The sequence below is a fragment of the Brachionichthys hirsutus genome, chromosome 1 (genome assembly GCF_040956055.1).
Source record: "Brachionichthys hirsutus isolate HB-005 chromosome 1, CSIRO-AGI_Bhir_v1, whole genome shotgun sequence".
Lineage (NCBI taxonomy): Eukaryota > Metazoa > Chordata > Actinopteri > Lophiiformes > Brachionichthyidae > Brachionichthys > Brachionichthys hirsutus.
Window position 1 is genome coordinate 2915799 of NC_090897.1, and position 12044 is coordinate 2927842.

The 12044-nt window shown below is 42.9% G+C and overlaps 2 protein-coding genes across 2 annotated transcripts; one reads left to right on the forward strand and one right to left on the reverse strand.

The window, feature by feature from the left end:
* Positions 1-1062: 1062 nt before the first annotated feature.
* On the reverse strand, positions 1063-6417 carry nae1 (nedd8 activating enzyme E1 subunit 1). The gene is made up of 20 exons (XM_068758804.1): positions 6364-6417; positions 5956-6059; positions 5814-5874; positions 5702-5732; positions 5432-5503; positions 4380-4459; positions 4195-4304; positions 4015-4124; positions 3851-3913; positions 3705-3768; positions 3514-3605; positions 3369-3428; positions 3150-3283; positions 2886-2961; positions 2479-2518; positions 2293-2379; positions 2111-2203; positions 1715-1829; positions 1582-1631; positions 1063-1487 (listed from the first exon to the last, which is right to left on the reverse strand). Exons 1-20 carry the CDS (start codon positions 6411-6413, stop codon positions 1378-1380), a joined length of 1602 nt encoding a protein of 533 aa, XP_068614905.1. The 5' UTR covers positions 6414-6417; the 3' UTR covers positions 1063-1377.
* Positions 6418-7216: 799 nt separating this feature from the next.
* Positions 7217-11250, forward strand: ca7 (carbonic anhydrase VII). Its single transcript, XM_068743255.1, has 7 exons — positions 7217-7253; positions 7956-8153; positions 9982-10100; positions 10433-10528; positions 10651-10713; positions 10812-10967; positions 11131-11250. Exons 1-7 carry the CDS (start codon positions 7217-7219, stop codon positions 11248-11250), a joined length of 789 nt encoding a protein of 262 aa, XP_068599356.1.
* The last annotated feature ends 794 nt before the right edge of the window (positions 11251-12044 follow it).

Sequence of the window (12044 nt, forward strand, 5' to 3'; positions counted from 1 at the left end):
GTACAATATAAGTTGGGGGGGGGGGTAATATTTGCCCCCACAATGACAGCTATTTTATAAGTTTGCCACTTTTACTTGCAAAAAAATGCTTTTGCTAGTTTCCCTGTCCGATTAAGAGATATTACAAATACAGTGTCATCAAAAAATGGAATTCCCACACACTGACCAAGTTGCAAAATAATCTTTATTTCAGTGTTTCATTTGTAGACCTTCGTTATAATAAAATATTAGTTTGCATGTTTGTCAGTGTGTGGCAATTTCATGTTTTTTTCCTTTTGCAATTTTTGAGATTAAGAGAAATCTAATGCACGCCGGCGCCTCATGAAGTCGGGCAAGAGGGAAAAGCCACGATCACAGGATTACCGAAAGAATTGCTCCACTTTTTCAGTTCCGAAAGTGTCATTTCAGTCCGGCTGCCAACAAATCGCGAGCCGGCTCACAGAACCTGACACATACGTGTAATTACCTACTTGCATAACACAGACTGAGCTCTCGTGGTGAGACACCTTCCTGCTGTAGAAACCGGTTTGAGGTCCCAGCCATAGGAGTGGATTTTGACAGGAAGGAGAAAACCTCCAGTTTAAATGTGTTTCTTTAAACATTACCAGCTGAGGAACAATCAGATGCAGCAGATGGAGGGCACGGTCACAAGTAAAACCAGAACCAGCAGGCCGAGCCGATTCGTCTTGGACCGTTCCCGTTGGTTACGCAACAGCGAGCCCTCCTGAAGGGATGGAGATGGAGCAAAGGTTATGATCCGTTTCATTTGCAACACATAAATGGTAGTTTTAGTACGTGCACTCTAAAATATTAGCATTTTGCACTCGGGCAACATTAAAAAACGTACTTTTTATCCTTGAAATTTAGGATTAGTTTTTTTCTAACTGCAATAATAAGCAGGGGCACTAGGGGGGGGGGGTATAAGATTAACCAGCTGTGTAGTAACAGGTGTAGAGTACCCCCTAGTGATGGATAACAATCAGTTCAACACTAACGTTTCATTTGAACAGAAAAGAAACTGCAAAGGCCCAGAAGATAAAATAAACAAATCAGACTCAAAGGTCAAATATTGAATGTTTTTATACAACATGAAGGTTCAACATTACAAAATTTCCACTTTGTTCCGAACATGACACAGGAAGCAGCTGTGATTGCATCATCACACAAAGTGTTGCTACATTATCATGAATCCATGCGATTCACAGATGAAACTACTCGATGAATTTACAGCTTTGTTAAGTCAACAATTTTTTTTGAAGAACTCCTCGGTGGATTCTGGTTTCCTCTCTTCAAGAACAAGAAATAAGTTCTACAGCGATTCAACTTTTAAGTTGGGAGTTTTCTTTTTCTTTTTTGAAACGCAGGCAAACGGAGGATTTACAACTGTAACGTGGCGGACGTCTGTGACATGGCGTTGTAAATGAAAGTGTTGCTGAAGGGCACAAACTGGTGGCTGATGATCTTGATGGCCTCCTGCGCAGCTGATCCTGAAGATGCAGCAAGATAAAAACGTTTAGTTTGTTTGATCAAGAAAAACAAAAAAGCAACATGAACTCATTTGCTCGACTGCTGAAATGTTACCTCCCAAGAACGCAGCGACTGTGTGCGGCTCAGCGGCACCGTAGCGACAGCTGCAGGTCAACGGAAGAAAGAAACGGTGATTAGCAGCGACCTTCAGCGACCCGCTCCGTCGATAAACCCGGCGGCGACTTACAACTCGTGGATGTAATCGTCTTTGATATTGACGTTGAGGCTGTACTCCTGCAGGAGGCTGTTCACGCAGAGCTTCAGTCTGCTGATGTCCTCCTCCACCTGGTAGTCATAGACGCCTGGCGAGGCAGGAAAACTAATCGATTCAAACATCCCAGCAGGGATTTCCCTCTCCCCAGACAAAACCAGCTGACTCCTCTCGATGTGGAGGAGCAGCGGCTCGACTCCCAGTTCCTCCCGGGTGACTGAGCTCCTCGCCCAGTCTCTCAGGGAGCGCCCAGCCACCCCTGTGGGGGACACTCATTTCGACCGCTTGTATCCGCCATCTTGTCCTTTCGGTCACGACTCAAAGCTCAAACTGATTCTGCGAATTAGAAAAACAACAACAACAAAACCGTACCTGGATAGCGGGCGTGCCGCTGATAGAAGCGATCAATAGCACGAAGCATGAGGTAAAAGACCATCTCGCTGTCTGGATTGTCCATGCATGAGGCTGAGGACACACAACTAGTTAGCAGCGCTCACCCAGTGCGGGTTAAGAATGAGACTGAACACATTCATTTCATCAAATGCATCTCGTACTGATTTCATCTTTATTTACTGTTTCCACGCCGTATTCTTCAGCCAAAGACCTGCAGCGCACCACCCGCAGGAAGGAAGAATTCTTACCTGCACGGCAAAACAAACGCTTACAGCTACAGGCGGGGGGGGGGGGGGGGGGGGGTGAACACTAACGGAACGTTAGTAATTATAGAAAGGGCCGCTTACAAACGAGCTTCACGTCCCTCTCAGAGATGCCCTCTGGTGGCTGAAGGAGGATAAGAAGAAGAAGAAGAAAGCTTCGTCACTGAAATGTCATTTCCACCCTAGAACAAGGGGCTCCTCGAAACAATCGCACACATTCTTAAACGTATAGGGGCCCAATGATTGCCTTGCTCAAGGGCACCTCGGCAGCGGTCTGGGGGGTAGACTGGCCCCTCTCCAGCCACCAGCACACACTCCATATTTCGTTTTAAGATAAATATTTTTCACCCATGGAGTGAAGCACGCTGGGAAAATTATACTAATGCATTTAAGCTCCCCGCAGCTGCATGCAAAACAAAAGCCCAGAACAAAAAACGCTTTTCAGACGCACATAAATGATCTAATTCAGTGAGAGCGACTTCGCAGCGTACCTTTCCAACCGACTGCAGCAAACGTTCCACGTGGTTAGAAACAGCCGCTGCATCCCGCATGGCCTTTTCCCTGTAACTGGAAAACACGAAATCAACAGAAACATACACAAAAACGTGAATTATGATGTCACGCACTTCAAGAAAGACCCGACACCAAATCGGATCAGATCAGCAGATGAGAGAAACAATTATGGAATTCTTCGTTTCTCTCAATCTCTCGTCAGTTTTGCTCTCACAACCCGCACTCGTGTATCCTGCACTCACACGTTTTGTATGTCGATGAATTTCTGAGAGTCGGCGATCATATCCGGGATGGTTCCGCGTAACGGCAGGCTTCCGCTGCCTTCACTTTGAACGAACTCCTTCACGGCTCGCAGCATCACCCAGAAGGAGAGGGTCTGGTAAACAGGCGTTTAAAGAGCAGCAATCTCAGAAACCACTTAGTGAACGGCGTCATTTAATGTGCGTGTTAAAAGGAAAAACCTGCGGCGTGATGTTGTTACACTGCTCGCTATTGAAAAGGTCCTCAACAGCAGCAGGAATCTGCAGGAAGGAAAGGGGCGACTGTGAGACAAACGAGGAACAGGAAACGGTCACATGCGTGAAAAGAGTATTTCAGAAATGGCACCTTGGTTGGGTTTAAAGCCGTGTTCACATTTTTTATAGCTTCCTCAAAGTTTTCTTCGTCCTCCGGTACGCCGTTTTCATTCTTCAGAATTCCTGAAGGGACACAAATAAGAATCAATCAAAGATAAGATTTATTTATACAGCGCAGCCACTCAACTTTTAAGAAACTACAATCGAGACGTCCACATCTACCTTCTCGAATAAACTGCCTGAAGGCCTCTTTGTCCTTGTAATTCCGCGGCGGCTGACAGTTGTGCTGTAATTACAACAGAAGAAGAATATTTTACTGTCAACAATAAATATGATGAACATAAAACTCTGAAGAGAATATTCTGCACCTCACTGAGCCACTTCTCCAGGTTCTTAGCAACAATTATAATCCACGGTGTGTGACTGTGATCCTGCAGATGAAATGACGAGAGGGAAGGAGAGAGAGGCGTGTTAAAGCGGAACACTTCAAACAAATGTCCACCCCCAGATGAGCCGAAGCCAAAGAGAGAACCTTTTTGTCCATGCCGTCGAGATCATAGGACTGAAGATGCTCCTTCAGTTCAGGAAACGGCTGGTCTAACCTCAAATCCTCCAAGGCGTTGTCTGGGTGAGATTCTATCACTGGAAAAGTCCAAACTAAATGTTGGCGTCCGTGACAAGCGGAACCCGTGTTTAGCGCCGGGGAACCGACCTGTGTGTTCCTGCACCACGAGCCTCATGTAGCCCATCATGCCGTAGGTTTTGCAGACCAGAAACGGCACAGAGGCGCTCCACAGAACGGAACCGAGCCTCAAACATGTGCTGTTGAGGTTTGAGACAATTAGATTGTACCGAATATTCTGCTCAATGAGAAATTATTTCAACGGTTTCTCATACCTTTCTGGTAAATGGACGCCGATGACTATGGTGAACCTGTGGAAGAACTCTGGATCGTTGTCCAGGAGCTTGTCCGGACTCTGGAGGAAAATCAGAAGATTTAGAGATAGAAAAGCGTATTCCATATTAGCGCCACTTTCCGGTGATTGGAATAAATTAAGTAAAATATTCATTCATTCGTTCTCTTGATAATCCTTGCCGTCTTATTCGTGCCACTCTGAAACTTACTTTATTTTTAGAGTCCAGGAAAACATCCTTGAACACTGCCGAGAATGTGTCCGCACACGCGAATATGCAGATTTAATTATACGATCAATAGTACAATCGATCGATCGATGTTTCTGCCCTCATAACTTCCAGCTGCCGTTCATTCTTGGTAGATTCTGTGTTTGAGACGAAATTTAACGGCATCATCACTTTTATTTGTTCCTCATATTTTCACGTTTTGCAAAATGCCTCCTTGTCTGAAATGTCTGATGTCGATCTCCGTGAAACAATAAATACAGGAAGTACTATGAACGTTTTGTCTAGAACGATGGTATATACATTTGTCTTCATACTTTTGAAGGACAAATCTTTGACTTTTTTCGTCCTGATGTTGTTGGTAACACAGAACATTTGGCCAACACGTGACAGTTTGTTGATTATGGCTGAATTAAGTGAGGAATAATTTGACATTTCTGATGGTATGATAGAAAATCGACATGCAGGTAATTTTTCTTGTGTGGGGAAAAATAAACCTGCGCAAAAAAAAAGCACAATTTGGAGAACGTAAAATGCGTATTATGTCTTTCGAATGCGTATTCGTTACATTTTAGGTTGAAAATCGTACAAAACACGCCATAGGGTTTCCTGGTAAACAGGTCTGCAGCAGTAATGAGCCGCTTACATACGCACACAGCTCGTGTTGTTGTCATTGATGCGTTACTATGAAACTGTATTTTTATAAATTGCATTTTTCCACTCTTTGAGATAAGATTTGATTGTTTCCAGTTCCAAATGAAAAATTGCCGCCACATAAAAACCCTCCGTGTCAAAAATTAAACACCGACCTCCTCGACGAAGTTTCCAGAGACGTCGCTGTTCAGCTCTTGTAGCAGCTCAGTGGCAGCCTGAGCTCTGCTCTAGAACATAAAAACTAAGATCATTCAAACTGGAAAATACTTTACTCTCACAAAAAAAAAACATTAAAATGACTTTTCAAACTATTAAGAATGGAGGTGAAAGCGCAGAGAGGCGATGGAAATTAGGGAATATCTGTGCAGAAGAAATGCATATCATCATTAAATACATCAATAATGATTCATTTTAAAGAAACATACCTTTCCAATGCTGTCGCTGCAAAGAAAAAAGCTGCGAGACAAGATAAAAAAATGTCAATAAAAACTAAGACCTTGTTTTAATTCAAGACCAACTTCAGGGGGAAAGTCTTACTTGTTTCCGACATCCTCCCCAGTAACCGTGTGCCCATCAACTATAGTAAATGCACCGATCCCTGATGCAGAGAACAATAAATTCAGCCATAAACACTTGATCACCTGCAGCATCACAGCCATACAGAGCCAGGTGTGTTTACCTGGAAGCACCAAGTTCTTCAGGATCTCTGTTCCGGTTGCTGCGGCGTTAATGAGACAAACATGCGCGTTCTCCAGTGCCTCCTGGCCGTGGTCGCCCCACAGCCTGAAAGCACACACCGTGACAGAATGACTCGCTAGCTGGGAAGCTAGCTGCTAGCTCCAGGAATATTGAACAGATATTAGAAAATGTGAGAACAGCCATAAAATAGTTCAAGCAGTTCTTAATTCTTAATATTAACACGCATAGCTTTAGCTTCCCGACACTGTTCTAAGTGGAGCGCATAGCTAGCTAACACTGGGTCGCGTTTACACTCTTGCCCTCATTTTTCTGTGGCGCAATAAAATAAAAATACAGCTTAATATATATAATTTATTTATGCACCGACATATATTTATTTTCATTATACCTGAGCTGCCTGTCATATTTCTGTTCTTTGGACGCTTTGGTGGCCGCCATAGTTTCTTCCGACGATGACGTACTTTTGACGTAATTTTACTTCCGTGTTGTCAGATTCGTCCCAAATTTAAAGGCGCACTTTCGACACAAAAAAACTCTCTCTGAATACATGATTAAACCCAGATTGATACGAAATTAATTATATTTTAATACATGGAAATATAATTATAGCACCAATGATACTTCTAAATAAACAAGCAAGCAATCAAATAAATCAATAAATCAATAACGAGAATACCGCTGGAAAACCAGCCAATCCTCACATTTTGGACTGAACTACAAATTACAAATACATGTACACATGTCTTGCTGATGAGCGATATAATGATCGTCATATAAATTAGCTCTATTGATTTACCGGTCATTTATCATTTCTCACATCTGTTTGTTAATCTTTTCATAATAAAAACAACTTTAAGTATAAAACCATAAAAAAAATCAAAATGCAAAGTATTCAGACTGAATTTGTATGCCTTTAAAAATAGACCATATTTTAGTTTTATTTCTTTATAAGTCCATCACGGACTTCTATTTTATACTGTAGCCTTTTATTTCCTCTATTATCTCTAACTACATTGCATACCATTGAAAGAGGATGGCACATTTAAAGCACGGACATCACAGGGGATTAGTTAAAGACCTCCGACAGGTGGACAGGAGGTGCGTGTTGGGGGGGGGGGGGGGGGGGGGGGTAAGGGGCGTGTCCTCCCCCCCCCCCTCCGTGCTCTACATAAACTTCATCAATCGCTGCACTGACAGCAACGAGCCTCTTACCGGCATTCCTGAAGCCACTACTCGGGACAATGACAGGGAATCACTGGGGATATGGAAAAGAGGACGGTAAGATCTGGCAGCATCTCTCATGCTGGTAGCGGAGGAAATTAATAATCTATGCAACAACAACAAAATATTAAACGTCTTGTTTTGTTTTTGATTACTATAATTTATTTTACAAGCAGCCACCCTTATATAGGAATGAATGTGGTTACCTGAAAAAGACCGTCTACCTAATTTACCCTGGAATGATGATGATGAATATATTTATTAGATAGAATGTTAGAGTACAAGTACAGTCACACAGTAGCATGTATTACAGTACAAATAAAGTCAAACATCCTGTCTAAGAGGAGCATTTCAAAAAAGCCCTTGCGGTCTTGTTTCCGTTGAAAGGATTGATGGAGGATTGATGTAGAACGAAGCAAGAGTTTTCCATGTTAACAAGGTGGATCAATTTAAACCTGACCGGATCACCGCTTATTCTGCGCACCTAACGCAACAGCAGCGCGTGACGCTCTGTGTTTAGAAATTAAATCTGGATTTAGGTTTACTTGTACAGCTGACATCAAAACCAACGTGTCTGAAGATAAACATGAACATTCCACTACTATCCTTCAAAGATAATCTAATCCTTGCAGGTGACCCAAATCTGTTTATTTTTATTTTTTATTTAAGACCCGTTGGTCACCCAATGCTGATGACCCAGCTCACAGTGCTGGGTGTACCGAAGCCTTTAAACGTTCTCTTTCTGTTCTGTCTCTTCAGGTCCTTCTAAGTGGCACACAAACTTCCCCATCGCCCAGGGCAACCGTCAGTCTCCCATTGACATCGTCCCTCATCAGGCGTCGCATGACGCCAGCCTGGGTCCGATTGACCTGAACTACGATCACTGTACCTCCATCAGCGTGGCTAACAACGGCCACTCCGTCGTTGTCGAGTTTGATGACACCGACGACAGATCCGGTAAGAGAACGTGGCCTGTTCTGTGTTGTAGATTTTACACTTCTAGCTCTGCATACTTCAGCCAAATAGGAACACAAAGGGGAATGGTGACGTGCAGGCAGACCCAATGACTGATTTGAACTATTATTGACTGCCTTGCAATTATTGACAGAGGTCACAGTCCTGAGTGCGTAATCCCGACTCATAGCTGTTTGTCACTGGAAATCTCGGCCTTTCTGCCGACAAACACTTGAAAGCTGCAGATTACCTTGATTTCTAGAAAGTGCACACCGTCTGCATTTCTGACCATAATCAAAGGTTAAGAGTAAACCCTCTGATTATGCTGCAGGAAAGTGGAACCTGCAGTTAACCATATGAGTCTCTGTCTGCTGGACAAGCGATATAATACGCTTTGATGAGCTCAATGGTTATTATGACACTATTGGGTTTTATAAATGGGCGGACTTGTTATAACCACCCTGTCATTTCTGTGAATGATAAGCTTCCACATAGTGAGTGAATGGAAGAAGAATTCCTCCTTCAGCTCATCTGGATAGTTCAAACCTGCCATTCTCAGGATCTGGATGACCATGTGCAGCATCCCGTGTTTCTTATTTTGGTAAAGAAAAAGAATAGAATGATACTAGAAAATAACTCGTAGAGCGCAGGCCTCCACCAAGCAGCTCATTCTCCTCCAAATTGAATTTACACCGTCTACACGGTGATCTGGATCATCATCAAGAGGCTATAAATTGTTCTTGGTATCTTTATACACCAATCGTGAAACGTAAAAGTGAATCAGAGTTGATGCGAATTTTTAATCGATTTTTGAATCCATAAATGGGTTTTAATGTTAAAATGGAATATTTTTTTCCTGACCTCATTCTTGATCAGATCCAGAAGACATTTTTAATGATAGTTCATTTCGGACCCCTTTATGACTGAGATTGTTGCTGAGTGAATTGAATGCATATTTTACAAGATATGATTTTTTGAAAAAGCCTCCATTATAAGTAAATGGTAAAAAAAAAATCCAGATTAAAAAAAAATATCCAGACAGGTAACCGGATTGCTCTTATAATTTTATGGGATCAAAGTTAGACCAAGACCAATCTTGAAAATGTTTCCATCAAAATCCGTCTGGCAGTTTTGCCGTAATCCTGCTAACAAAAAACCAAACAAATAAACAAACAAAACCTCCTTGTCAAAGTTTCTATGAAGACAAAATGCTCTTTGTTAAAGTCAGTTACAAAAATCATATCAAAGATCCGAGTTTGGCCGTTAGAATAACACAACTTGCTCCTTCATGCAAAGCTAATCTGATCTCGGCTTGACTGGCCTGCTCTTAGAAGGATGCCCGCAGCATCAAAGTGAATCACAATCAGACCAGAGCCTCCTCCATACCCAGCTGTGAGATCTGTGCTAGCCGTGCTAGCCTGACGACGGACTGACAGTCATTGTGACACACGTTCAAGTTTCTATTCACGCTGGCTGGCCGGTGGATCTGAATGTAAAACCGAAGCCATCCTGAAGTAGCTTTTGACGTCGGTTCGTTTCGCACAGGTCTGGCTATTTGTGTCTAAAGCTTGTGCCGCAGGGCTCTAAAGATAGATGATGCTGCTGAAGCAGACTGTTGGTGCTCTTGTCAGCTCGGGGTGAGAATTTAATTAAGTCTGTTGGGTGCAGGTTGCACACATGTGTGTGTGTACGTGTGTGTGCGTGCAAGTGTACATGCCCTGCAGTGCACACAAAGCTGTTTGTGTGATGCTACACACACACACACACACGGGGCACTGCATGGGATTGAGTTTGAGCTTTATTGATATTTATTACTCCTCATTTTCTGCAGTGATCCAGGGGGGCCCTCTGGATGACCCCTACAGACTGAAACAGTTTCACTTCCACTGGGGGGGGAAAGGCAGCCACGGCTCTGAACACACCGTGGCAGGAAACGGCTACGCATCTGAGGTCAGCGCTGCATATGAATCTTTATTTCATCAGCACACAGCGTAACCCGTTGTTCAGTTTATCTCTGTAACATCATATGATAACATTACATTTTGAAATAAAATTAACATAAAGCACAATAAACATTTTTAATTGGGTCATGTCAGGGAAAGGCTTTTTTTTTTTTTTGCACTTGAGACACGATAACGGTGATAAATGCTAATAGAATTCCTGAATTTTAAAAGATAGTATGCATTATATAGCAGAAACAAGTGTGTGTGTATATATATCAGAAAGTATTCACACATGTTTATCTCATGTTTATGACATCATCATTTCTGGCTCTCCTCCAGCTTCATCTTGTTCACTGGAACGCCGTTAAGTACGACACGTTTGGGGAAGCAGCCAAAGCTCCGGATGGCCTCGCCGTCCTCGGCGTCTTTTTACAAGTGAGTAGAAGATTTGTGAGGTTTCTGAGTGTGTGAGAATATACAGGGTATGGATCGACTTACTATGAATGAATCTGGTTCTAAAGTTGCAAATCATTCAACAACTTTATCTGTTCGTGTAGACAGGTAATGGCCATCGATGGCTCCACGCGATAACAGACGCTCTCTACACGGTGAAGTTTAAGGCGAGTGCCCTCGCTGGATTTTATGATGCATAATGCTTTTGTAGCCTGCTATCAGGTTTATCGCTGATAAAGAGTTGTCTTTTGATTTCTTTTCACAGGGAAGTATCACAGACTTCAAACATTTCAACCCTAAGTGCCTCCTGCCCAGCAGCCTGCACTACTGGACCTACCTGGGGTCGCTGACCACGCCCCCCCTGCACGAGAGCGTCACCTGGATCATCCTGAAGGAGCCAATCGTAGTCTCCGAAAAACAGGTGTGTACAGTTTATTGATCTGTGTGATAGATTGTTGGGCTTCACCCTTTTGTTATTTCTCTGACGTTAGTAGGAACGAGTGAATTATGGGATTATGGAATAAAAAAAATAAAAACGCTGTAAAAACATCAAGGGAAGATCATCGCTTTCTTTGTCTTTGCAGCTGGGCAAGTTTAGGATGCTCCTGTTCACCGGAGAAGAAGAGGATCAGAGGAAACACATGGAAAACAACTTCAGGCCTCCTCAGCCTCTCAAAGGCAGAGAAGTACGTTCCTCCAATTAACGACAGATCTGACGTCACAATGGAAGCTCTGTTAGACAATGAAGGCAATAAGTTGAGTGTTTTTTTTAATTTACTTATCATGAATATGGTAATATTAGCCCTCTACTGGCCTGAAAGCTGCCACTGCAGGGGGGGGGGGGGGGGAGACGTCAGATCTAGAATTCATTATTTGACTGCTTCTTGCCATTTGGGTGATTTTGATGAATCAGAGGTTGGATGTGTGTTTGTACCTCCGTGCATGTGCTGCTGAGACGACAGGACGCCACATCAATGGGCCTGTTGCTGTTTGCAGACTGGTATCGCACCACTCTGCAGCCTCAGCCTCCTTACTGATCCCAGTTTGTCCTCTCATTGAGTCGGCCTATTGATGATGGATCCAGTGGCCATAGATCCCTTCTAGTCCAACAATCCCAACTGCAGGTGGGATTGGATTAGCGCTGCTATTGTTTGAACAGCTCCCATGTTGGAGGGCATGTATGTCTTTTAGGAGGGAGATATTCGCCCCCCGGCAGAAGGTTGATTTATTTCATTTTTGGCATGCTCTCCAAATGTAACAAAAAAAAAAATCAAACATCCCACATCTATTTCTCATTAAACTGCAGCAGCTTTAAAAGAGGACAAAACTGAAAATTTCTGTTCCAAGAAAAAGCGCACACAAAAAGAGCGGCACCTCAGCTCTGATTGTATTTTACTGCGTCTTTTACTGCTGTTGTGAAAGACCAATAAAAAAAAGAATGTATTCTTTGATTGAACTGAGTTTCTGTGTCTTATTATTATTATTATTATTATTATTA